Consider the following 27,162-nt stretch of genomic DNA (forward strand, 5'->3'; position numbering starts at 1 on the left):
GGGTCAGTGGCTGGGCCCATTCGTATTCTGATTCTTCCCTCTCTCCTTAAAGAATAACACGGGGATGGTTTCCTGCGGTTATCCACAGTGACAGTGACCAATTTTGTCACCTTGTCATTCTCTGCAGCTCCTTTCCCCACTAGATCGAGAAATAACTCTTATGCATGGGTACCTTACACAACACTCTACAGTGAGAAAAATAAATCTATGTAATTCCATGCAGGTTTGGTTAACTTATACATTTGCAAATTCAAAACTTTTAAATGTTTCAATACATTTGGCACCAGCTAATTCAGTACAACAATGCTTCTAACAGCCAAAAAATGTATCTAGCAAGGACAGTCCCTTGCTCCCTGTAATACAGCCCTTCAATTATACTTCCCCAATCTGGCACAGACACAGAGGAGATGGTGCCTAACCATTTTGCACCTGCACTTTTGGCAAGATACCAGAGTGTTGCCCCAGCCATAAAATAAAACCAAGTTTCATAACCCATGCTTCTGCCACACACTTTAAAAGACAAAGTGGTGTGGCTCAACTAAATTATGCAGAAAATATATAGCTACCTTACTGAGGTGAACCCACCGTCTTTCGTGCCTCAGCAAACAAGGCAATTTACAGATAAGCTAGTTTTGCCAGCGTGGGGTTGTTTTGGGGATGTTAGTGCACTATAAAGAAAATCCTGAAAGCATGCCTCAGCAGAAATCATCATCAGGATTTCCTTCTGGAAAGGTGGGTGGGTACACCCTTGATGCAACATGTCCTTTGACAGATGGCATCCTTGTGCCTTACAAAATGTTACTTCTAAGATCAGACTCTGTTATATCCTTGGCAATATGCCCAACCTTCATTGGGCCTGTGTCACAGCTCCCGAAATGTTTCCCTACCCAGGATGCATCAATACCCAGGATGCAGTGCAATTCCCACAACCCACCAGTGGAATGGCTATCCAGAATGTTATAATATACCTTTCAGAGTTACTATAAAGCCCCTCCCTCACAGAAATATAGTAGTTCATTTAATATGTAACATATAACTTTTGAAAAGAAAGCAGCATCTTTTGAACCTGGCACTTGGGTTTTATGGGAGATCTATTTGCGTTCTTGGAGAAAAGGCCTCTTTCTATTCCTGAGTTCAAACTGGGATCCAGTGGTGCTTTCAAGGATTAATCTCCAGGAGTTCCTATTAATAGTAATAAAGAAATCACATCCTCTCTGATCCTGGGAGGCAACTTCCTGGAACTGGGAAGGGAAAGGGGGAAGCACAGCCTCTTGTTTGACCTGGGGCGACTCATTGCTCCACTATATTTTATGCCCCATGACAGATCTCTCTTGTATGAGCATGTACACTCATTCTGTGAAGGTCGTGACCTCTTATGGACTTAACCACTAGGCATGAAATGGAGAGCTTATCTTAACCAGTAAAAGAGGGCAGCAGCGAGACCTGGCCTGTGTGTCACGCCATAAGCAGACAGCTCGATCAGCTAGTTATCACTGTTAACCTTTTTAGACTTTAGCTTGGGAGGAACTTTTCAGGCAGGAGTGTCCCCGGTTATAACTATCAGCTTTGTTTATATGTAATAAGGAGGACTGGTTCAGCCTGTCCCAACCAGTGTCATCCTATGACATAAGACACTTCACATGGCACTTATGAATTATATACTCAGACATTCTACAATTTAAGAAAAGAATTTGCCCCACCTCACTGCTCATATCCGTTTTCCTGTTTCCGAGCAGGACTGTACACAGTATATGAAGCAGGGTGTATCTAAAGACCTGGGCAATAGGTCCACAAGAACCTTCAAGTGACTACTACGAAGGAACCTAAAATATGAAATGTCAAACAGGACAGTTTTGGTTGGTTAGCGGTTAGCGTTTACCCCTTAAACTCCACTACAAGGATGGGAACCCCTCACTCAGCTGGACAGTCCCACCGTAGCCAATCAGATTCAAGGTTTCCAGGTATTTCCTCCTGCTCATGAAACTGGTATCCTTTATTAACATGCACCAAAAAAACTCAAACGACTGACTAATGCTAAAGCCATCATACTTTTCAAAAATACTAGTTTAAAAGGGAAATATTTAGATCTCCAGAAAAATTAAGAACCTCGATTTTAACAAAAATAAACAAGCTTTATCCATCACCATTATAAAATGTTTAGAAAATAATTTTAGCATAAAAGTGCTCAAGAAAAAGGAGAAAGGCTCGTGTTAAGCTGGGCAGAAAAGCAGCCCCGTCATTGGTAAGGCAGGAAATTCAAGGGTAATAATGGCCAAAAAGTTTCCTTTATCTCCTTCATTAAAGTGACCACCCTTGACCGTGAGCCAAATCCTTCTAAAGAGTTCCAATTTCCACTGTAAACAGAACCTGGGTTCTAAGCATTTTCCTCTTAACCTGACAAATACAGATGAAATTTCAAGCACATTTAGAATCTAGTTGGTACTTGGTGCCTGTTACAGGGGAATCTTGTCCTGCAGGAGGTCCCGGCACTTCTTAAGGCAATTCACTAAGCTTGAAATCAACCACCCCACAATTTCAGAGCAAGATCGAGCTGGAATTTTCTGCTTTCTCTTTGGGGATACAAATGGCTATGTTCCTATTAGGTCAAATAGTTTAAGGGCCGATTTGAAGGACAAATTAACCCTCTCTTTTACAAAGCCTATGGGCTTCGGGCACTTAATGCAGCCGTGGCTTTATAAAAAGGGGAAGGGGGTTTAAGTTAGATTCTTTCCTTAAAAAACAAAACCAAACCTGTTTCATGTCAGCAAAGTCCATATTGCTAAAAGTATAGTCAAGCCTTCACCACAACACCCAGCTAATGAAAGAAATTTAACTTGGGGAACCCAGAAGAAAGGCACAGAAAATTGCACCTAAATTTCTAACTTTCTTTTTGATTGGACCGAGTTACCCCCTCCCCTCTTTACAAAACCGTAACAGCTCTGACGCTCAGCTGCTACCGTTGTGGCCGGTGCGAAAAACCGTGCTACGTTTTTGTAAATGGGGGGGGTAATGCAGTTTAAGTTAGTCCAATAAAAAAGGAATTATTTTTCCCCCTTTATGTTTTTGTTTTATTTCTACTTATTATCTTGTCGAGTGGACTAACACGGCCACCACACCATCTCACTAAACCTTCTTTTAAAATGCGACTCGAGCAAACCACCTTTCTGTTGAGAGCCAGATGCTCCTGGGTCAGGCCTCACCACGTGTTTTCAATGCAAAGTGACAGAGTAGAAAGGCAGTGTTTTGGCGACCAATTCACCCAACTCGACTTGTGAGATGCGTTCAGAGTTCTCTGCCTTTAGCCCTTATTCCTCAGACTAGAACACATCAGTGTCACCAGATTATTTAAAAAAAGACTTCAGTTCACTTAATGTACTCCAAATTCTTCAGAACGCCTCTCCTCTCTCGCCCTTTGATGCCCCACTTGGTTGATCGCTTCCCTATGACTCACTGTGCTTTTTTGACACTCTTCCTTATACTTCTGAAGGGAAATTTGAAAAAAAAGCGAGAAGCAGTCCAAGGTGAAATGTGCCAAGGCAAAGAACCTACACTCAGACGCTTTGTAACCACACAAAAGACGCTCGTAGCCACGGGGAAGAATAACAATCAACAGTAAGAACAAAACTTTCATGGCTAATACACTCAGTCATGGTTCTCTGTATATACAAGGCATGAGTCACTTTAAAGTATGGGAGGGGGATGGCACAGGAAACAAAATCCTATACCAGTCATCAGTGCATGGGTAATACCCAGTCTAAAGCTGGATTCAAACCAAACAAGCAAAAAATAAACAAAAGAAAAAAAAAATCAAGAACGTGTGCTGAAAGACAGCACCGGACACGTCTTTTAACAGGGCAGAACTGGGCTCTGAGTCACAGGTTTTGCTCAAACATGTGCGACAAGAAGCCACTCTGTAAACAAGATGCCAACATTCATTTTTCCCCACTACGGGCTTCCTATCCACAATTCTGCTCAATCTCCCCCTCTGCTAGTTATACTTAGAAAAAATATACATATTTTAAAGGCATTGGCTTCCTCAAGCACTCTGGACTCATACAGATCAACTCACACACACAACGGTATCGTCCACAATCTCAACACAGGATCCGAAACAGCTTCATCAGTAGCTATCGTGATTATATAGTGTTATACAGGTCTTAAAAAACAAAAAAAACAACCAATAACGCAGGAAAAAGAAACTAGGTAATGTCCCTGATTTTCACGCTGTGTTCCAGTATTTGAGAATCGAGCAGCACGCAGAGAGTGGCCGTGAGCAATCGGAAAGCATCTGACGGGATTGTAGGTGGCACTGTGTGCCTCAAAAACATACCACTTGCTGGCATTTACTGGTTAAAGTTATTTGAATTTTTTAAAAGAGGCACAGCAGCGGTGAGTCATGGTCTGCAGGTCCGCAGCTTGGCTGCGAAGCATGCGATCCCTGCTCCCGCACTGAAAGAATGCAAGTTTCTATAGGCCTTTTTCCTGCTTTCTTTTACATGACTTTAAAGAGTGTATGGAGGTCTAGGAGAGGGGACAAATCACAAAATTATCCATTTAACTTTAACCCTCCCCTGTAAAAAGGCTCTCTGCTACTAGAGAAGGGTAAGGAGAACCCAAAACAAAGTCCCCTGCCCCCATCCACCACAAATACTTGTATAGAAATGTCACCAAACATTAGTCTTAGCACTTTTGAAGCAATACTTTCAGCGCATGTTAAAAATTTACCCCTAGAAACCCTACCAACGTTGTAATTGTCCTTGTCAAAATAAAATTCTATTTTGTTAAAATTACCAACCCATCATAGCTCCTTCCCACCCCTCACTCTGCATTCTCGCTACTTTAAATGCACCATTAAAATGACAGTGGGTGACTATCGTCCCATATTTCAGTTCTAGGCATCAGCAACCACCTTGGGTCCTGCCATGACGGGGGTCACCCCAAGGTCGCTGGCACAAAAGCTGAATCTGCTATTCTTCTCTTCCACCTGCCGCTCCCCGTTCCAGCGCCGTTTCAAGCGCAGCTTTGCTGGCATGGACGACTCTTCCTTTTTCTCTGGGGTACCGATTTCAGTCGCCATCTCCTGGCAGGGCTTGTCCTCTTCCACTTGGTCCGAGTTCGCGTTGGTGGCTGCAGTCACCTGTGCCGTCACTGCTGAAGGTAGGGCAGCTGCAGCGGGCCACGACGGAGGTGTGGGCTTGGCAAACACAGACGCTCTCTCCCTGTCCACTATCACGTTTGGCCTCAGCTTGCTGTGATTCTCCTCTTGCAATGGTACATCTTGGCTCTCAGGCTCGTCGTCAGATACAGGTTCCACTTTCATCTTGCGGGGGGTGGGAGCCATCTGAGGAACAGCACCCACATCATCTAAACTTTCATGCCTCTCTCTGTGCTTACGTCCCATGGGAGGAGGCTGAAGCTTTATGGGAAACGCAGGTTGCTCCTCCGGATGAAACTGGTGTCGAGGTGGAGGTATAAAGAGCCCTGGGTACCTGGGAAAAGTCCGGGGGCTCAGGTGGTAGTTGAATACTGAACATGCCTGAGACTGGAGATAATGTTTCATCTCTTCTGGGTTAAAGGTGAAGCAATTGCCCCCTGGAAAGGCAGGGCTCAGGCCAGGAGAGGGGCTGTAGGAGAAAACTGTGGGAGTCAGAGAGAGAGCCGGGGAGATTGGGACATTGAGGACCCCTCCACGACCTGGTAGAGGCGATACCGAGAAAGGACTGTGAGGGTCAGGGTACATCCCGGGTCTGGCAAAGAGTGGGAGGACAATTTCTGGCTTGCGCTTCTGGTGTGGCACATTGATGCTTGAACTGATTGAATTCCGGGATGCCACAAGGTCTGCGCTACGCTGCCACTCTGAGGAGAGGTCCTCCAACTCGGTAGGGTTGGTCTTCCGGTCCCCAAGATTGGAGTGAGAGTCATGGGTGGGCTGTAGCAGGGGGCCTGAAGGGAACCGACTTGCCTGGGCATCTTCAGTTGGAGAACGAGGATCCAGAGGGGGGAAATGAAAGCGGGAAACGGCAGAGGGAACAGGCGGGGCACTCTGAGGGACAGTACCTGTTATAACGGGAAAGGGGAGTGAGGAAGAAAGAGAAAAAAAGCCCAATTACCACCACTTTACATCAGTACAAGAACACGACTATGATTCAAGATGGAGCCTACAGCTTAGAAAACATTGCTCTCAAAATGCCGCTGGGTTCTATGCCCATACTGAATTTAAAATAATCACATTTCCTAAGTTTACCTTCTTCTGTTTTCATAGGTTAATTTTTTAAAGTCCATATTTGTTTTTGTGCAGAAAATGTTTCTTTGGAGCATTGTGGTTTAAACAGCCATAAGGATGGCTTGGCACACAAGCTCTTTAATAAGGCTTGGCTGAGGACTTGGTGATGAACTCTGCACATGGGGTTCCTGAATTCATAGCCCCTGAGAGGAGGGAGGCAGTGACTCTGTCATTGCTCAATGTGGCATCTCAGACCAGGCTCCAGAGGGAGCAACAGTCTGTGTCCACTGACCGAGGGGCTGTCACTGCAAAGAACAGATCAGGCAGTTAAGAGGGAGATACAGAAAATAGGGGCAAAACACAAATTCCAAACTGGGGTTTCCCTCGTTTATGGATAGTCTAGTAATCTGCAATCAGTTCAGAGCTTAAAATGAGTTAAATCATTATATATATACATCCATCCTGGAGAGATGTAAATTCCGATTTTCTAGGTTGCTCTACTTTGACACACTAGCCTCTTTCTTTAAGTCCCTGCAGCCAGATCTCGAGTGGACTTTAAAAGCTTCTGTGTGTCATCTTTGGAGAATTCTTACAGCGGCCAATGCTAAAGTGTCACAGCTTGCTAAGCATCCCGGTTACTGCAGTGAAAGCAACGGGATCCCATGAGGCACTCGCTGGAACTAACCCACTACATAAACCAATAAGACAGTGGCTGGCTTGGCTTTCTTGAAACAATAGTGAACTGATAATTCAAAGGCTCTTGACCTGACTGTGATCTCGCTCAGAGTGTGCCCTCTGCACACCAGGAAGTGATTCTTTCCCCCTGCAGGTGAAACAGCAAGGAAGAGCAAGCAGATTTCAGTCACCCCCCAACAGGCTGCAGGTTGCTCCCACCTCTCCCTTAGGCAGGAGGGGGGGGGGAGGCAACAGCAGCTGTAATTAGAGATGCATGCATCTCAGTTCTTGAGCTACCGCTGTTTATAGTTTGTACGCCTGGCCCCAAGGGGAAAAAGGGAGAGGCAGTACTAGAAGACAGCTTGTATACAGTGAGGCATGGCACGGAGCAACTCAAAACCACCTGAACAAGTTGTTGCAGGCAGCACGCACCTCCTGCCCCCATGCGCAAACCGTAGCCTCAGTTTTACACCACAGGCAAATCGCATCCGGTGTCAGGAAGTGCACTACTGGGACATCTAATGAATAGAGGGATTCTGGCTTGCTTTTAGATAGCTGTCAATTTGAAGCCGTGGCTCACCATCAGCATTTCTTACCTATTGGTTCCCAATTTATTTATTTATTCAATTTTCTATACCCAGGGGAGCTCAGAATGGTTTACATTTTTCCCTGTCTGTCTTGGTGGGCTCACAATCTATCAATGTACCTGGGGCAATGGGGTTTGAACCCACAACCTCAGGCTGAAGCTTTAACCACTGTGCCACACGCTACAGATGCTATATTCAGGTGGATCTACCAGGTTGAAAGAAGCATTCAGGGGTTTTTCTAGAGCATACCACCGGGGGATGAGAGGGGAACTCCAATAATTTAAATTAGGAGTTTGAAAGTCCAGATTAGATAATAGAGACGAAAAGAGGAAGTTTACTATCACACCTGAAAAAGGGACCTTTGTTGTTTTTCAAAGATCAGATGTTTTTCCAAATCTTTATTCATTTTAACATATACATCAAGTGTACATTAAAATAGGAACACAACATATTACATTATCACTTGATAATTCCCTAACAATATATACCTAAAAGATTTATATCCCACCCCATCTCATATCTATACATGAATAATATAATTCCTATGTATATTAATCAATTAAATTATGCACATATATATTAAATTATCATAACCCACCCATCCCTCCATCCCCCCATTCTGTCAATTATCATAGAAGGAAAAAGAATAATAAATTAACATTAATCATTATGATAATTTATTATTGGCCTCCACACATCTTTAACTCTATTAAAATGACCATTTTGTACAGATGACACATTGAGTTCCACCAGAAGCTGTAATTTAGTCTAGAACAATTTTTCCAATTCAATGTTAAAATGAATAAAGATTGGAAAAATACTATTGTTGGAAGGGATGGGAGGGGGAGGGGTTTTTATTTATATATTTATGCTGATGTTTGATTAGATTTTCAAGTGATTTGTATGATCTAATTGATATTTTATTGTACACTTGATGTAAGAAATGAAAATGAATAAAGATTTGGAAAAAAAACAAAACAAAACAAAGATCATATGTTAAAATCTGGAAGGGGGGGGGAATTTCAATCCACAGATTCCAGTTTCTCCAAAACCAGCCTGCTGCTAGAATTTTACACCCCATCACCCATGAATTTAAGCCATTAAGCTTAAATTCCATGAAAGCTCGGGATCAGTAAAGTCACACAGCATCCGAGTAGTCTGCATGGAGGGACGCCACAGATACGGCAGCGTGACGCTTGCGAGCCAGGGCTAGTGCCTTGCAATAGTACAGAGTGCGCAAAGGAGAGCGCCTTCAGAGTTAAGTTGAGGTCTGATGACATTAGAGCGCGGGGGAGGGGGTGGGGCTTGCGTCAACTTACCACTGGGTCTTATGTTGATGAATGGATAATTCGGCATCACCAGCTTATTAAAATTAAATTTGTAGGTGAACCTTTTGCCTTTTGTTTTATGAAGGATCCTCTTGTTATAATAATACCTGTAAGAATAATAGTTAAAAAAAAAAATGAGTCCAAAGAGTACAAAACTATGCAGGCTTCAAATCAGCACTAAAGTTGCCAGAAATAAAGAGGTTTTAATGAATTCTGTTAGTCCAAAAAATACACACATTAAAGAAGTTCAAACATGCAACCTTTGCAGACTGCTTATGGACCCCTGCTTGAGACAGTTTGGGAGGGACTTTTTGGACTACAGCGTGAAGGCCGTTGCTAACAACAGAAGTTACTCAGCCTCTGTATTATTTGGCTGACAAAGAATTATGAATCCTTTCCAGAGTTGCAAAATTGAGGTTTGCTGCTCTTGTGGGTCTACTGAGGCTCATATGCCGTAAAGAGAATTTTGGATACGGGAAAGAGACAGAATTATAAATGGAAGGAATTCACACTGAGCTCAGGGTCGTAGTCAATTGCTTTATCTCATTTATTAAGTATGGAGCAGGCTAAGCTATTTGATTTACTTATGACCATAGAGGAAAGACAATATAGTTTTGTCTGTGAATGAAAGTGAAATACTTTGTCGCTCGCTAGAAAGTACAAAGAAATTACAACAGTTAAGAGACAGAGCTTGCCAGTGTTTAGAAAGATCTGGGCTCCATTAAATTTGTTTTTGATATATAGAGGATTGAATTTTAGATTTTGTTAAAAGTGTTTTGCCATCTCTATTTGTAAAAATAAAACATTTAAATTTTTTAAAAGCAGGACTATGCTCCCTCAAAAGTAACAGGAAAATCATGTCTCAGAAAATATTTGAAATCATGGTGGGTTGATAAATTGTAGGCGAGATCTGTAATATGATAACAGGAGATCAACTAGGGCAGTGGTCTTCGCTAATTTTTAAGCGAGGGCTGTTTGGAGTCCAAAAGGGGTGAAGGAGAGCTGACAAATATGTTCCTACTTTGGATCTCTCTATCCCCTCCTCCCCCATCTCTGTCCTTCTCTTCCCCCTCTCCCCTACCCTTAGGTCTGGAATCTCTCTCTCCTCCTTCCCTCCACCATCTCTCTCCTTCCCTTTCCTCTTCCTGTGGTCTGGTATGTCTCTCCTCTCCTTCCTATATTTCTTCCTCTCTTAGTCTGGAATCTCCATCTCTCCGCCTTACCTTCCCCGGTCTGACATCTCTCTTTTCTTCCCTCCCCCTCCAGTAGGTTAAAGTTTCTCTCCTTCCCTTTCTCCCTTCTTGTGGTCTGGTATTTCCTTTTCTCCCCTCCTCCCTACCATGACCTGGCATCTCTGTCATCCCCTTTCTTTTCCTTTCCCTTCCCTCCCCAAGGATGGCCTGACATCTCTTTTTTTCCCTTTCCAAGCCCATGGTCTAGCATCTCTCTAATAACCCCCTCCCCCTTCATGGGATTCAGTAGTTTCTCACCCTTCTCCTTCCCAGCTGCTACTCTTGCACTCTTCATGCTGTGCAGGGATAGGGAGCAGTAGCAGAGGGAAAGCTTCCAGGCTGCCAAAGGTAGCATGTTTACCTCACTCACGCTGCCAGCGGCCTGAAGAGTAAAAGAGCAGCTACGGGAAGAAGCGTTGAATCCTGCAGGGGGATAGAATCCTTGACTGCAGAGCGGGTTGCCCAGAAGGCCTCAGCGGCCGCCACTGGCTCATGGGCCTTGCAATACTACTGAGCTAGGATAATAAAGCCTTCATTTTGGAATCACACTTTTATATACCTGCTTCTGTCTTGCTAGGGTTTATTTTTTTATTTTATTGACTTTATGTTTTATTAATCTTATTAATTATGTATGTTTTGTACATCTAGAAGTTCTCAGGAATTGAGATGATTAATAAATGAAATGGGATCTTGCCGGGCACTTGTGACCTGGGTTGGCCACTGTTGGTAACGGGATACCAGACTTGATGAACCTTCGGTCTGTCCCAGAGGGCAACTCATGTTTTTATGGGTCAAAGCTACAGCATAAAAGCTAGGCCAGGACTAGGAAAAAAATCCCTCCTTGTGCTTAAATAGTTTTGAGTCCGAGTTAGGCCCCTCTCCAAATCACCGACATCCTAAATGCAGGCGACATCAACATGGCTGGAGGAGAGAAACCTGCTGTCGTGGACTTTACTTGCCTTCTTTTCTCAGCAAATTAGAACTACATGTCCCAGAAGGCTTTAGATGCGACTCAGCCTTTCATATTGCCCTGAATCAGGGGATGACACAGGTATTTGTTCACAAGCTGCAATCGTACATCTTAATGGATGCAGGTAGGGTTGCCAGATTTTCCTTTCAGAAAATCCGGACCCCTTGGCCCCGCCCACCAGGCCCCCCTTGTTATGCCCACCCCACCGCCTGCTCTTGTCGGGCAGGGAGCAAGTCCGTACATGTGTGGCTGTCGTGCGCGTGACGGCCACGCATGCAGGGACTTCCTCTCTGCCCGACACAGCTTTTCAAAACCCAAAGTGCCGGGTTTTGAAAAGCCATCTGGGCCCCTCAAAAGGAGGACATGTCCGAGGAAATCTGGTAACCCTAGATGCAGGAAGAAAAAATATTAACCTGGATGGGGGGGGGGGGGGGTCCAGAGTCAGAGTGACCTTACGTCCCTAATATCAAAGGCAGGGTCAAATCGGTCCTGGATTTATCTTTGTTTCTCCGACAGCCATAAAAGGAACTGGAACTTCATATCCATATGTGCACAGAGGGCAAATCCAGGACCGGCTCAGCCTGTCCCGTCAACCTGATTGGGTGGAGCAGCAGAGAAACGTCCCACTGCCAAGTTTTCCCACAACCGGCACGTTTTGTCTTGCTCCATTTCTATGACAATTTAAGAGGGCTCCATCTTCCTTGTTCAGGCACCTGGTGTGTCCAGGCTTGCATTGCAGTCACGCGACGCAGAACAAAAAGTAGAAATGGGGAGACAACCAGGAAAAACTAGTTTTTCTTTCTTGCTGACAGAAAGAAAAGGAATAAGCAAGATCAGGAGGTCAAACTGCCAAACGCTTCAAGAGAGAAGCGACTGAAAGGGAGGTGCTGCCTTTATAGGAGAAAAGAGGAGTTTTCAGACAGCCACTGAGCTGGGGCCGCAAACTACCACCCACGTGACAACCAGAACAGATGTCCACTACGAATGCGCATGATATATTTACACAGGTTTGGTCTGAGAAGTAGATTTCTAGTTACAACCCCAGAAAAAAATAAAAATAGATGGCCTGCTTTTCTAAATCCATGAGGAAGGACTGAATAAACATTTTGGCATACTGTAAGTTGATTTAACCTGGTAAAAAGTATGGATAAGCAACAGCAGGACACTTATTTCACAGAACAGAAAGACACGAAAGGCTTAAGGAGAAAGTGAGGGAGTTGCAGAGTGCAGAAGGGACGGCTGTGAAGAAACTGTGCTCCTCTAATGAGGAAAACGTGACAGACTGAGATCATACTCCTCATACCCTGGCTTAGGAGAGAGGCTCATTACCTGTTATGTAAGGAGACTGCACTAAAGTTTACAGTGCCAGAAAACCAGGAGCAAGACCCTAAGAAAAAATGACTAAGCTTGAGAGAAGAATACAGGAGCAGCATGTTTATGAAATCTAGGAGGAGGCTTCTGGGCACAATGCAAGTGGAGAGATGAGCCCTTACAGAAAAGTATCCAGGCACTGGAGTGAGGTTCGTTACTGTCATGGGAGCCTTATTCTCAATCCTGCCAGTTCCCCGCCCCAGGGCCTGGCTCTTTATACCCTGTCAGCTCCCCACCACGTGCCCCTCACCTGAGGGCTCGGCTCAGCTTGTCATAATTCATCTGGGGTTTGCACTTCCTCCTGCCCCACAAGCGCGCCACCTCATCCGGGTCCTTGATGACAAATTCACCGTACTCGCCCTGCTGCCAGGCGATGACATGGCGGAACTCCTCCTTCTGCAGCAGCTCCAAGATGAAGTGCCATAGCTGGATCTGCCGAGATCCCGGGCTGGATTCAGCCTTGTATGCCCAGTCTGGAAAATGATAGCCTAGATATGACAAGAATCACATTTCTACGTCAGATCTGGACTGTAGCAAATAAAAGTTACTGCCAGCTGAAAAGCCTGTGTCAAATTGGTGACCTTGGTCTCACTTGGCAGGTGCCTAACTTTCCACTGCAAACCAGCACTAATTAGCTCTTGGCTTTAGAAATATTGGCAATACAGAATGTAAGGTAAATTACTTGAATTTTATTCCCTCACTAGAAGCATGTACAAAATTTACATGCAAGGAGCAATGGCTTCCCAGCCCTGGCAAAAAAAGGGCATATTAACCAGGAACCTTCAGAGCTCAGAGTCTTAGATTTTGTCTAAGGAGGGAGATTATGAGCGTGGATCACAAGTGAAATCTACCTCTAGAACGGTTCCCATTCCCTATTATGACTCTCTTGCTCAGAGAAATGCTTTACGAAGGTAAAGCTTGGTCTGAGAGAGCCATTTCTCGTCATCTTTTGAGGGAAGAGGTACAGAGCAGGAAATGGGTTCAACAAAGAGTCTATTATGCAAAGAAGATATGCCAAGGAGCTCAGTGGACAAGCAGGAACCAAAGACAATTCTGCCAATGTTTTTTGGACTTTTGGATGCTGCTGTTTAGAGGCCAACATACAAAGGCACCCAAATGGCTGGGCTCAAACAGTATATCAATAGTGTGTAATGATATACCAATAGTATACAGTTTTCTTAGATCAACTGATCCTTTCAGGTTCCTTTCTTGGATCATCAGAATTTAGCGCAGTCATTCCTTCACATTTTTAAGAACTGCTAAATCGTCATCTGTAGAACTATACGGATTCGATGGGGGATCGTGAGACGGCCTTGATACAGCCTGAACAGCGAAACATGTCGGCAGAGTTCCCCAGCCGACAGAGCTTCAAATAAGAATGATATGTGATGAAAAAGCTGTTAAATAAGTTACAAAATACTCAGATTTAGCAGTTCTATACAAAAAATGTGAAGGAATGACTGCGCTAAATTCTGATGATCCAAGAAAGGAACCTGAAAGGATCAATTGATCTAAGAAAACTGTATACTATTGATGTATGATCACACACTACTGATAATACGAGTTTGCATACCAGTGTGATCACAGAACGCGATAGCCAATAAGAGTGTCTTGATAAAAGAAAAGATGGGCTCAAACAGTGGCATCCAAAAGCTCTTTCTGGGGCAGTGCGAGGCCTGCACCTGTTATGGGACCCTTGATGCAGAAAGGAGAGCTGTCCCAGACAGTGCCTGTCGAAGAGGACAGCTGAAGACGCAGAGTCTTCAACCGTCGTCCTTGATGGATACCACTTGGGACAGCTTGAGGAGCCCACAGCAGAGAACAGGTGTGAGTCCTCTTCTCCACTGAACTTTGGAGGTTAGTGCAGGGCAAGAAAGAAGTAAGGAAATAACCCCCAAAGGTCATGCCCCCTTAAAATGTGTTTGGAAAGCCAGATTAGGAGAAAAATTGGTTGGCTGGTGCCGGTAATTGACAGGTGGCAGGTACATGGAAACCTTTTACAGCAAAGCAAGAAGCACGAAACCTATGTTTCACTATTAGACGCAGCAATATCAGATTTGCTCTACACACAGGGCAAAATGTGTTTGCAGGTGCCTAAGTCTGCCCCAACCTAGGTAAGGGATCAAGGAAGACACCAATTAGGAGAGTCATTTAATATGCACTAACAAAATTGGTGTTCATAAAAACTGTTATTATTTTTTGCAGGTCCGTTCCATTAAAAGGGTCCTGCCACAAATTACGCACCCTGTAAAATGTTTAGTAAAAAAGAACTTACAACATTATAATATATGGTCAAATTTATCAGTATATTTGTTGAGATGTCAAAATAAATATATTTTGTGGCCTCTCTGTCCAAATTTGACACATAGACATACATTTCTCTTAGATTTACTATACACAGGAGGAGTTGGAGTCAAAGGTTTGGTGTAGCGACTTCACAGCTCTGCTGAGAGGTAAACACCTCATAGTGTCATGTTTGGGTGGAACAATCTTTCAGGCTTGCAGTGTTGTGGTTGCAATTTACCCAACAGCAGCAGCATCGAGGTGGGACAGCACTCACGGGCATTTCCAGGTGAAGAAGACAGACACAAAGCTTGCAAGTGTCTCTTTTTGTGAGCAATCGAAGTGCGCTAGGAAAGTGGAATAGTGCCTTACCTCCCCCTCCTTTCGGTTTCTCCACGATGCTGCAGCCCGTCTTCATTTTCTCCTGCCTGCTGACTGGACAGAAACAAGGACAGAATGAATGCATGGAGCAGAAGTAGCCAAAGCCATCCATAGCCATATTGAGCAACAGAAAGTGAAGGAGGGGATGGGACTTGATATACTGCTTTTCCTCTGGGGTTTACACAATCAAAGTAGTTAACATATTTTAGACAGGTCCTTATTTGCCCATTTGATAAGAAGAAGTCAACATCCTACTTATGGTCTCCAAGGTTGGCCAACAAACCAGTGCAGGCTCCTATCTCCTACCACAAATGTACCCTATACAAAAATATTCAGCCTCTGTTTAATTGAAATGATGAAAGGTAAATAGAAAGCTTCCCTTTAAAAGATGGCAAGTTTTGCTGTAGAAGGCGATACTTGACCATTTATACAAGCTCAAGATCATGCAGACATAGCACAAAGCACCAACCCCCTCCCCCCCCCCAAAAAAAAAATATATATATATTCTATCAAGAACATTCAGCTCTAAGAGGGACCACTGATCGTCTAGGGCTTATAGTATTCTGATTTCAAAGAGATTCACACAATCATCATCAGTTTTGCCCATTTGATAAGAAGAAGTCAACATCCTACTTATGGTCTCCAAGGTTGGCCAACAAACCAGTGCAGGCTCCATGCAAAATCTCCAATCACCAAGGGACAGCTTCCAATGGTGAGCAGGACAGAGAAGCACCTTTGTACCATATGGGTGCCAATCACCGCTCTGCCACTGACACACCATGAAAGGCAATCTATCCACATGTGCCAGAATTTTAAGGCTGCTCCTTTTCACCATTAATTACCAGTTTCCAAGAGACAGTAGCCATACTATCTGCTCCCTAGAATGTTACAAGAGGGGTTTTTTTTGCCTCCTGCCTCATCTCTCAAATATTATCCATCCCACACAACTATGAAATCATGAAACTGCATCCCAAAAAACCACGGAGGTGTGCCCCAATAGCTAATGACCGTGCAAAAAGCAAAGCTGCTCACCTGTAACAGATGTTTTCAACAGACAGCCAGATTAATGGAGGCACACAAGTTTAAAGTTCATTTCCATTTGATATACCATCTTTACTAACATGCAGAACAAGGTGGTTCACAATCTTAAAAAGAAAACAATGCAGGCAGAAAGGAACGACAGTCTTAAGACAGGAAACAATAAAAGTTCAATCAACACAAGTAGAGGGAAATGGACGCTGGGCAGTGCATAAGGGCAGATGACAGAAGCCGAGAAGGGAAAGAAGAAAAAATCAAGACCCAGTCAGACCCTCTAGCAATGGAGGGAGGGTGAGGCAGGGACCTGGGGGGGGGGGGGCACTGTTCAGCCGGCACTGTTCAGCCGGACACCCCTGTCTCACTGAAGAGAAAATCTTAACACAGCCAGAATCCAGGAGCTATTCGAATAGCGACCATCACCTGCTGGGAGATAGAGCATACTGAAGATACAGGAGGAGTGCCAGCCAATAGGACCACCTGTTAATCAGTTTCTCTATCTCTGCCTGCTGGTAGATGTGGGCTATCCCGTTGGTCTCTGGATTAATCTGCTGCTGTTGCTAAGGAACTGTGGTTAAAGAGCCAAGCTTTAATTGCCAATTTCAAATTTTTTCAGGTTTGTAGCAGAGAGCTGCAGCTGTGAAGTAAAAGGCATGCTGCCTCGCCGTTTCTAAATGAGCAGACCTTAGGCCTGGAGAGACCAAGCAGTAGTCATTTATTAAACGAAGCACATAGGCAAGAGTGGACAGCCTCGCCACAAGTTGCTGGGATTAACTGCTCTCCCAGAGCTCAGAACCATGTGCAAACTTTTCAAGCATGTGTGCCCTTTCCACATGCCGTGGCCTCGGTCCTTCCACTTAGTTCCACGGCTCTGATTAATCCTGCCGCCTACACGAGGGGGTAACTCCCAAGCTCAGGGTCACTCAGCTTTAGAGATCATTTTTCCATTGAACAAAATGGCCTGCTCATTAGCTAATAGGGGCAAGAATGGCACGGATCATGAAGATTGGCCGAGCAGTACTGACCAACTTAATTTAGTGACAGGCCCAAACAATGAAGAGTGAAAGTATGAAATAAGGAACATAAGAATTGCCGCTGCTGGGTCAGACCAGTGGTCCATCGTGCCCAGCAGTCCGCTCACGCAGCGGCCCTTAGGTCAAAGACCAGTGCCTTAACTAAGACTACTCTTACCTGCGTACGTTCTGGTTCAGCAGGAACTTATTAAATACTGGCCAGTGAAACAGACTTCAAGGGAGCTATAGTAGAAGTGCTAACTCTATTTGATGTGATTTGACTTGCTAGGCACAGAAACACCAGTCTGTTCATAACAGACTTGACTACAGGAAGCTAGAGAACCACTTTTTCATTGAACGGTGCTAGGGTTGAAGGAGATGAACAGCTGGGTTGGCTTTTGGATAGACTCTGTTTTACAATCATAAAGGGACTTTCACCAATTGTCTAGAGGGTGAAGGGATTTCCAGTTCAAATGCTTGCGTGCTTTAGGCTAGAACCTTGGAAGCACTATTTCTTCATTCACGTGGAAAGGTGTGACCAGCTTTAAAAGGAATTTAGGATGAGTAAGTGCTCCCTTATTATGAGGAAAGCCAAAGTAACCACTACTAGAAATAGTGTTAGTTTCATGAGAGATGCAAAACCAAGGTCCTTCTGTACTGGAGATTTGGCATGAACAGATCCCCTTCAAGAACCTGAAAACAACTGGATACGGTGAATCCAGATTGTCTATGAGAACATAAATAGGCTGAGGGCACCAATATGTACTTGGATGGAGGATGTTTGCAGCTCTAGTAGAGATGATGTAGGTACTGTTGTATTGTAATTTAAGAACACCCAACAGGATCTTGACCATTAGTGAAACACAGAATAAAGACTCAGACCAACGGCAGCAGGCTCACTTCATTGCCGCTGCCGGCTGCCCAAGATTTAAAATTACAGCAGCCGGGGAGGTGGAGAGAGGTCATATCTTAGGATCTCACTGAGAGGGGGAGCTGGGGATGGAGGGAAGAACATGCGCTGTACGGGTTAGGAGGGGGTTGGGAAAGCAGGGAAGGACAGATGCACATGCTGGGGGATTGGCAAGGAAGGGAAAGAGATGCTGCATGAGTGGCGTGGTAGGAAGAGAGGGTAAAAGTGATGCTGCTAGTGGGGGAGGGAAGAGAAAGGGAGAATGGTTGGACATAGGTGTTTTTCTCCAGTGTTACTTGCTGAGTTTAACGTTTTGGGGTTCCCAGTTCAATTTTTGTTTCTAATTTGTGACCCCTTGTTCTGTTTTTGGTGAGGGTCTGGCTTAACATGTTTATTTGAAATGCCTTAGATCCATAAAATTTTATAAAATGATCTTTCTTGAAATGCCTTAGATCCATAAAATTTTATAAAATGATCTTTCTGCTTTGAGCGATGAGATATGTGGAAGAAAATAAAGACTGCGGGGACGGTGAGGGGATGGGGAAGAAAAACATGCTTCACTGCGGGGACTATGCAGAGTCAGAGATAAATTTTGTCCCCGTGTCACTCTCTTGTTAGAAGGAGCTTCTGTGTACCAGATGATCTGAGCAAAGTGTTATTATCATGGGGGCAGGGTCTGGGGTGCAGCATTTGCCCCCCTCAAACAAAAAAAGTGTTCCGCTGCCTATGCTCTTCACTTTTCAGAACCTGAATTAAACAACAAAGATATTACTGGGCCTTGTGAGGAAGGAGTCCTATAGACCAGAGTGTCTATAGGATGCTTGTTGAGGGTAAGCGGCACTGCGCGGGTCTCCTGTCCCCTTCCTCCTTAATGGTGGCCGCTGCTGGGGATTCCATGCCCTCTTTCCTGTCCGCTCCCCTCCGCTGAAGCCGCCGCTCTTGGGGATCCTATGCTCTCCTTCCTGCTTGGTTCTCTCCGCTGAAGCCGCCACCAGGGATCCCATACCCTCCTTCCTGCATTCCCCCCTCAGCTGAAGGCTTCCCTCTGATGTCAGAGCTTCTGGGTCAAGAAGGGATCCTAATTACCACCTTCAGGGCCATCCAGCTGGGCTGCTCCTTCTGGCCTTTAGCCACATGTGGGCAGTGGCTTTTGCACATGGCAAACCCAGAAGCCTTCTCTCTGATGTCAGATAGAAGGCTTGTGGGTCAGCCACATGCAAGAGCCACTGCTTGCGTGCAGCTGAAGGCCGGAAGGAGCAGCCCAGCTGGACGGCCCTGAAGGAAGCAAGTAAGGGAGAGAGGGGAAATAATTGTGGGACAAAGGGAGAAAGGAGGGGGGAAGGAGTGCATTTGGACATGGGAGGGGCACATGAACTCGGGACACGAAGGAACGAGGAAGGGGGCACTAACTTGGGACATAGGAGGGAGGAAATAGAAAGAGACAATTGTTGCTGCACTAAATATTCATATTTGATTTGACACCAATTACAGTACTGTATATGTATTCAGCCAAACAGGGATCTAAATTTGCGGTTCTACTATGCTAAATCCTACTGAAATAAACACTTGATCTTTGATTTCACGTTGCTTCTGTTATTGTGTTATGTTAAAGCTGAATGCCCATTATTCATATTTGGTGTATACATACTCGTACGTACGTACCACGGAAAAACACAACATTTTGGAAAATATACTTCCAGATTCAAAAGATTTCATAAACTCATTTGGAAGTTAACTTTGGAAACATGATGGAAACTGAGGGTGTTTAATAAATATTATGGCTCACTTGTTATGGTTAAAATCTCACCGAGACACAATATTATACCGTACCTTCGGTCCATAGTGAAGCACACGAATCACAGGCGGCTACAATTATAATAATCTGTATTCACATTTTTGTTTTATAGGCTTGCAGGGTCACACAGATGGTTTTCCTGGGCCAATACGCTTAAGGGGAGACCAGCACAAAAGCAATTATGCAAGTAATCTCAAAGCAGCTAAGAGGCACTATTAATCCAAGCCACCCATTAAATCTGTTTCCTAAATGCTTTGGCTAGATTACCGGTAATTAGGAAACTTCAGATGCAGAATCCCTAAATATTCAATCATACCCGACCTGTTGGACATGAGTTTCTGGTACTGGCTCGGTGCATACCAGGAGGAGTTTCAAAATGCTATCAAGCTATAGAAAGCAATTTTTATGGGACACATTTCAGCAAGTTTCACAGTTACAATCCTTCAGAAATATACACCTATGGAACAGTAGTGAAGTGGAAAAATAATTAATCCCCTAATTACAGGCAACAAAAAAAGCAATACAGAAGATCAAAAGATTCCCAGAGAGGAAGATTCGAATTTCCAGTTCTCTGTCCTCAAGAAACACCTTCATCACAGTCCATGCACACACTTATCCTCACCCAAGGTAAAGAATGCTATAAAAACAAAAACAAAAAACCAGCAAAAGCAGACAGAGGCCCCAGAGCAGTGCTCGGTTCTGTCTGCCCCCTCCCCTCCCCAAAATATATTACGAACTTTTACTCCCCTACTTTGCACAAGTAACTGAAAACCATCAAGTTCTTCCCCCTACCAAGCAGCTGATCTAGGGACACTTTACAGCAAATCCAAAGAGAAGAAAGTGCCAGTACGCCCAAAATGCATTCAGAAAAACAGCCAGGTCGAGCTGTAGAGCAGATGTCCACTTGCAAGCTGGTGTCTCACCCAAGTACAGATTGCAGACAGCGTTTTGTTTCTTCAAATAAGAGGAGAACAGAAAGTCATACTTAGCTTAATGTCTGTGTTATTGACTTAAGAACATGTGGCCATTTCCAAGGTGTGTGAGAAATGAAAGTTGCATTAGTGCAGCCAGTTCCTTCCTGATATTCCTCTCTGCAATATTTGCACAGGTAAAGAGTAACCCTGCCCATCAGAAGTGAGGAAACAGAGCCTTAAGAATTTAAAGGTTGCGCATGCCAGAGCAGGATGCCGCGGCCTCTGTTCCTAGAAACGCTCTCAGCCCTGGCTCTCTTCTGCATGCAACAGAGTTTGACTTCTAAAATCGCATGCACAACACACAATAAAGAGATTTATCTATCCAGGGCTATACTATAGATTTCCTACAGTCCCCTCTCCAAGATGAGATCTACCTGGCTAATTATTTATGGACTTCAAGGAATACCTGTAGTTTCACGGAGTGTCGCTTGTCCTGGTATAGTTTGAAGACAGAAATAGTGCAATGGCTCAATTCCTAGAGCAGCTCCTTGTGACACTGAGCAAAGTCACGAAACCCTCCACTGCCCCAGGTACAAAACACTCACTCGTATACGATAACTGCTCTGAACGCAACCACGAAAAGGCAGTACAGTATTTCAAAATCCCATCCCCTTATTTGTTCCATCTTGCCCATGGTTTTAGAAACTTCGTCGTATCCCCTGTCAGTTTTCTTGCTCTAAATGAAGGGCTTTGGGATTTTCAAAATTATTTCCTAGTAACCAGGATGCCAGTTTTGAAGGATCTTTGGACTGATCCAGCATGGCTTCTCTTAGGACCCCAATGTCACATTTCAATAAGATTTTTTAAAAAATCCCTATCAATATGGTCCAGAGCACAGACCTTGAAGTAAGATGCTTTCACCCAGGTCTAGCAAAAACCCCAGGCGGCAGATCACCTAAAATCTGATGTTTGATCCAAAGGCCAAGGAGCTGTCACTGCTGGGATCTCACGCTTGTGAAACCACTAACTAGGGTTGTCACCATGACCCAGAGCAACCAAATGGCCTGACTCTTCCCTGGTTTTGCCTATTGCATGCATGGAAGTACATACGCTCAACAGAACAAACTACCTGGAGATGCCTGTTCAGTTGACCTAGCTGCAGGACTGCATTACAAAAGGGACTAGCTTGAAGAAGATGAAACCAGGGGCCGAGGATACAGATAGAATATAAACAGTGAGACACACAGCAAAGAGAGGCAAATGGAGAGCAAAGAATCAAAGCAGGAAATGCTGGTGGTGTCTAGTTTGTCAAACACTTCTACACCTGGGAATGCTTTCATACATTTGCATCAGTAAATATTTAACTAAATTGGACCTCATGCAACAAGAAAATACATATTTAACACAATACAGATTTGTGGTGTCAGCATTTCCCATTCAGTTGGGAGCTGGCTGGGAAGGAGGAAGGAGAAATCTCTACACTGAACCCAACCTGAGGACCCAGGGTAGTTCTTTCCCCCTTAATATCCTAACCAGAGGAACAGATAAGGAAACACAATACAACCAGACACACTTTACCTGACAAACACAATCATTGTCAAACAATTACAGGAGTAACAGGCCTGGTTAATTGGTAATGGCTTATCCAGAGAGATATCTTGAGAGACATGAATCCAAAAGCTGGCCACAGACAAGAATGATCACTGGTTAACTGGAACCTTCTTTTGGCCCTCAAAAATATCCAAACCCAGACCGGCGCATTACTACCTAAATGAGAGATACATACCAGGCCTAAAGATTTGTTCGAGGAAAGAAAATATGGACATTAAAAGACATCACATAAGCAAAATGGAAATCAAATCTTATCATCGCTCTATAGAAAAATAGTGCAGCGTCCCCGCAGCCAGCTAAACTTGAGACATGGTAGGTTGTAAGAACTTTTAGAAAGACCAACCCAAAAAACTGTAGTCTGTGGGCATCCAGGATCTCAAGCGCCCTTTCTTCAGACCCTTGAAGAACGCTGAAAGGTCTCAAGAGAAATCACCACCTACAGAGATGAAACAGCAGCACCGCATGCCAAGGTAACTCCATAAGACAAAAACAACTTCATTTGAAGGAAGCAGTTGAGTAACCTCACACCCAAATGAGACCAAACCCTTGCCATCATTAGAGAGTCCCAAACATACGCTAGCTGAGGAATCTACGGCTGACACTTGTTGATTCACCTTTAACTCATCCCTACATCACCTAACCACAGCAAAAGGCTCAAATATTCCAGCAATGCGATTTGGTTTAATCTGAGCGACTCCTTTAACTATTTCAAAACTTTGCTTATAGGTTAAGAGGAAACTCAATAAGTGCGGTACATTTAATGTTTTCACTCAAAATCACAACACACAACAACTACAGATCTATCTTTAAGCCCTTGAGAAAGCAGTAAATAATATTCTGCTTTAGAAATTTTCTTACCAAAAGTACTGAAAAATAGCAGCATTTCACTTTCAAAACCAGTAATCTTCTACCTCCACATCTGCCGTCCTACCCTGTACTTCCAAGGTGACACAGAGGGAACATTTTCCAAACCCTAAAGCCACTGCAAAAAATGTAAACAAACAGCATAAAACTTAAATCAAGTATTAAAGACTATAATGTATCTTTTCCACGCTACTCAGAGCAAAAACCTTGCTTTCCAGTCTACCACTGCTGAACAACATACGGAGACTTCACAGTCTGTGCCCTGGGTCAATCTGACATATATTTTCTTAGTACACCTCAGCGGGAGAAGGGAAACACCTTCTCCACCCCACCCCCAACACAGTAGGACAACTAGAATAGCAAAGTTTCATTTCTGCATATGAAAAAAAAAAAAAAAAAAAAAGCAGGATCCAATTGTGAGAATTTCCCTGCATCATGAAACCAAGAAGTCTAAAAATAACCCAAACTGGAGCCTGAACATCTCAGCAGGGAAGCCTGGAAACAATAACAGAGCTAGCCTAGGAAGAGATGGAGAGGCCAAACACATGTTGCCACCGACACCACAAGAAGGGTTGGTGAAAGGGTACCCAAAGCCTCAGATAGTGAGACAGGGGGAAGAAATAAACAGAGGAGAGGAGATGCCAGATGCCCAAGCAGAACCTCACAGATGGGGAAGAAGACAGGGGAAATTGAAAGACGTCAAAGGCAGACAGAGAGACAGATGAGGAGGAGCGGCAGCAACTGACAGACTGGAGTGGGGACAGGCAGAGATATTTGATATACAGATGGGGGTAGTGGCGGAGAGACAGAAGAATCCCACAGATAAAGGTGGGGGTGCGGGCAGGGAGGAGTGGTGGAAAGACATAAAAATCCGACAGATAATGGAGTGAGTGGGGGGGTTGGCGGTGGCAGACAGACAGAAGAATCCGACAGATAATGGAGTGAGTGGGGGGGTTGGCGGTGAAGACAGACAGAAGAATCCAACAGATAAAGGAAGGAGTGGAGGGGGGGGGGTTGGTGGCGGCAGACAGACAGAAGAATCCGACATATAAAGGAGGGAGTTGGGGCGGTGGCGGTGGCAGACAGACAGAGGTATCTGACAGATAACAGAGGGAGTGGGGGGGGGGGGGTTGGAGGTGGCAGACAGACAAAAGAATCTGACAGATAATGGAGGGGAGGTTGGGGGATGGCAGTGGCAGACATACAGAAGAATCCGACAGATAACGGAGTGAGTGGGGGGGGGGGTTGGCGGTAGCAGACAGACAGAAGAATCCGACAGTTAACAGAGTGAGTGGGAGGGGGTGGCGGTGGCAGACAGATAGAAGAATCTGACAGATAACAGAGTGAGTGGGGGGTTTGGCGGTGGCAGACAGACAGAAGAATCCGACAGATAACTGAGTGAGTGGGGGGGTTGGCGATGGCAGACAGACAAAAGAATCAGACAGATAATGGAGGGGAGGTTGGGGGATGGCAGTGGCAGACAGACAGAAGAATCCGACAGATAACGGAGTGAGTGGGGGGGGGGGGTTGGCGGTGGCAGACAGACAGAAGAATCCGACAGATAACAGAGTGAGTGGGGGGGGGGGGGGTTGGCGGTGGCAGACAGACAGAAGAATCCGACAGATAACAGAGTGAGTGGGGGGGGGGGTGGCGGTGGCAGACAGACAGAAGAATCTGACAGATAACAGAGTGAGTGGGGGGTTTGGCGGTGGCAGACAGACAGAAGAATCCGACAGATAACTGAGTGAGTGGGGGGGTTGGCGATGGCAGACAGACAGAAGAATCCGACAGATAACGGATTGAGTGGGGGGGTTGGCAGTGGCAGACAGACAGAAGAATCCGACAGATAACGGAGGGGAGGTTGGTGAATGGCAGTGACAGACAGAAGAATCTGACAGATAACAGAGGGAGTGGGGGGGGGGGGTTTGGAGGTGGCAGACAGACAGAAGAATCCGACAGATAACGGAGGGGAGCTGGGGGGTTGGCGGTGGTAGACAGACAGAAGAACCTAACAGATAACAGAGGGGATGTTGGCGGTGGCAGACAGACAGAAGAATCCAACAGATAAAGGAAGGAGTGGGGGGGAGGGTTGGTGGCGGCAGACAGACAGAAGAATCCGACATATAAAGGAGGGAGTTGGGGCGTTGGCGGTGGCAGACAGACAGAGGTATCTGACAGATAACAGAGGGAGTGGGGGGGGGGGGTTGGAGGTGGCAGACAGACAGAAGAATCCGACAGATAACGGAGGGGAGGTGCGGGGTTGGAGGTAGCAGACAGTCAGAAGAATCCGACAGATAAGGAGGGAGTGGGGGGGAGGGTTGGCGGTGGCAGACAGACAGAAGAATCAAACAGATAACGGATTGAATGGGGGGGAGGTTGGCGATGGCAGACAGACAGAAGAATCCGACAGATAATGGAGGGGAGGTTGGGGGATGGCAGTGGCAGACAGACAGAAGAATCCGACAGATAACGGAGTGAGTGGGGGGGGGGTTTGGCGGTGGCAGACAGACAGAAGAATCCGACAGATAACAGAGTGAGTTGGGGGGGGGGTGGCGGTGGCAGACAGACAGAAGAATCCGACAGATAACAGAGTGAGTGGGGGGGAGGGGGTTGGCGGTGGCAGACAGACAGAAGAATCCGATAGATAACGGAGGTGAGGTAGGGGGTTGGCGGTGGCAGACAGACAGAAGAATCCGATAGATAACGGAGTGAGTGGGGGGGGTTGGCAGTGGCAGACAGACAGAAGAATCCAACAGATAACGTAGGGGAGGTGGGGGGTTGGCGGTGGTAGACAGACAGAAGAACCTGACAGATAACAGAGGGGAGGTAGGGGGTTGGCGGTGGCAGACAGACAGAAGAATCCGATAGATAACGGAGTGAGTGGGGGGGGGTTGGCAGTGACAGACAGACAGAAGAATCTGACAGATAACGGAGGGAGTGGGGGGGGGGGTTTGGAGGTGGCAGACAGACAGAAGAATCCGACAGATAATGGAGGGAGTGGGGCGGGGGGTAAGGCGGTGGCAGACAGAAAGAAGAATCCGACAGATAAGGAGGGAGTGGGGGGGTTGGCGGTGACAGACAGATGAATCCGACAGATAACAGAGGGGAGCTGGGAGGTTGGCGGTGGCAGACAGACATATGAATCCAAAGATAAGAGAAGGGGTGGGGGATGGCGATACCACATAGACAGAAGAATCCGACCAATAACAGAGGGGAGGTGGGAGGTTGGCGGTGGCAGACAGACAGAAGAATCTGTCAAATAACAGAGGGGGAAGGGGGTCGGCGGTGGCAGACAGACAGAAGAATCCCAAAGATAAAGGTGGGGGTAGGGCGGGGACAGGGAGGAGTGGTGGAAAGACATAAGTATCCGAAAGATAAGAGATGGGGTGGGGGATGGCAGTGGTAGACAGACAGAAGAATCCAACAGATAATGGAGGGAGTTGGGGGGTTGACGGTGGCAGACAGACAGAGGAATCCAACAGATAATGGAGGGGGGGGGGTTGGCAGTGGCAAATAGAAGAATCCAACAGATAAAGGAGGGAGTGGGAGGGGGGTGGTAGACAGACAGAACCCTGTCAATGGGGGTGGGGGGTAGAAGATAAGACAGATAAGGGGGGGGGGTGGCGGTGGCAGACAAACACAATGGTGTGAATGGGGGGGTAGAAGACAGCCAGAAGAATCCGACAGATGATGGGGGGGAGAAGACGATGAGAAGAATGTAAGGGAGACGGGCGAGGACAGAAGAATCCGAGAACCCAGGGAAGAAACGAGGCGCTGAGCAAAGGGGGGGCAAAGAAGACGGTCGGGGACCCCGAGTCTGCAACTCACCCTCTTCCCGGGCCTCAGCAGCCAACTCCGCCGCCGTTCCTCACACACACACAAGCAGGAAGTGCCGGAGCTTTTTAATCCCACTTCCGGTTACACTCCGTCACGACCTCACCCCCCTCGCGAGCCGCCAGCAGACGGAGCT

General features: G+C 45.6%; 1 protein-coding gene across 2 annotated transcripts; it reads right to left on the minus strand.

Annotated features, from left to right (window-relative positions):
- On the minus strand, nucleotides 1-27,162 carry ETV3 (ETS variant transcription factor 3). Of its 2 annotated transcripts, XM_033924894.1 has the most exons (6): nucleotides 27,021-27,162; nucleotides 23,187-23,310; nucleotides 15,042-15,104; nucleotides 12,637-12,874; nucleotides 8,805-8,920; nucleotides 1-6,057 (listed from the first exon to the last, which is right to left on the minus strand). In XM_033924894.1, exons 2-6 carry the CDS (start codon nucleotides 23,209-23,211, stop codon nucleotides 4,892-4,894), a joined length of 1,608 nt encoding a protein of 535 aa, XP_033780785.1. In that variant the 5' UTR covers nucleotides 23,212-23,310; nucleotides 27,021-27,162; the 3' UTR covers nucleotides 1-4,891. The 2 variants fall into 2 exon arrangements, with proteins under 2 accessions (XP_033780785.1, XP_033780786.1); XM_033924895.1 differs by lacking the exon at nucleotides 23,187-23,310 and having other exon boundaries at nucleotides 27,021-27,161.

Source organism: Geotrypetes seraphini, chromosome 16, assembly GCF_902459505.1.
Source record: "Geotrypetes seraphini chromosome 16, aGeoSer1.1, whole genome shotgun sequence".
Lineage (NCBI taxonomy): Eukaryota > Metazoa > Chordata > Amphibia > Gymnophiona > Dermophiidae > Geotrypetes > Geotrypetes seraphini.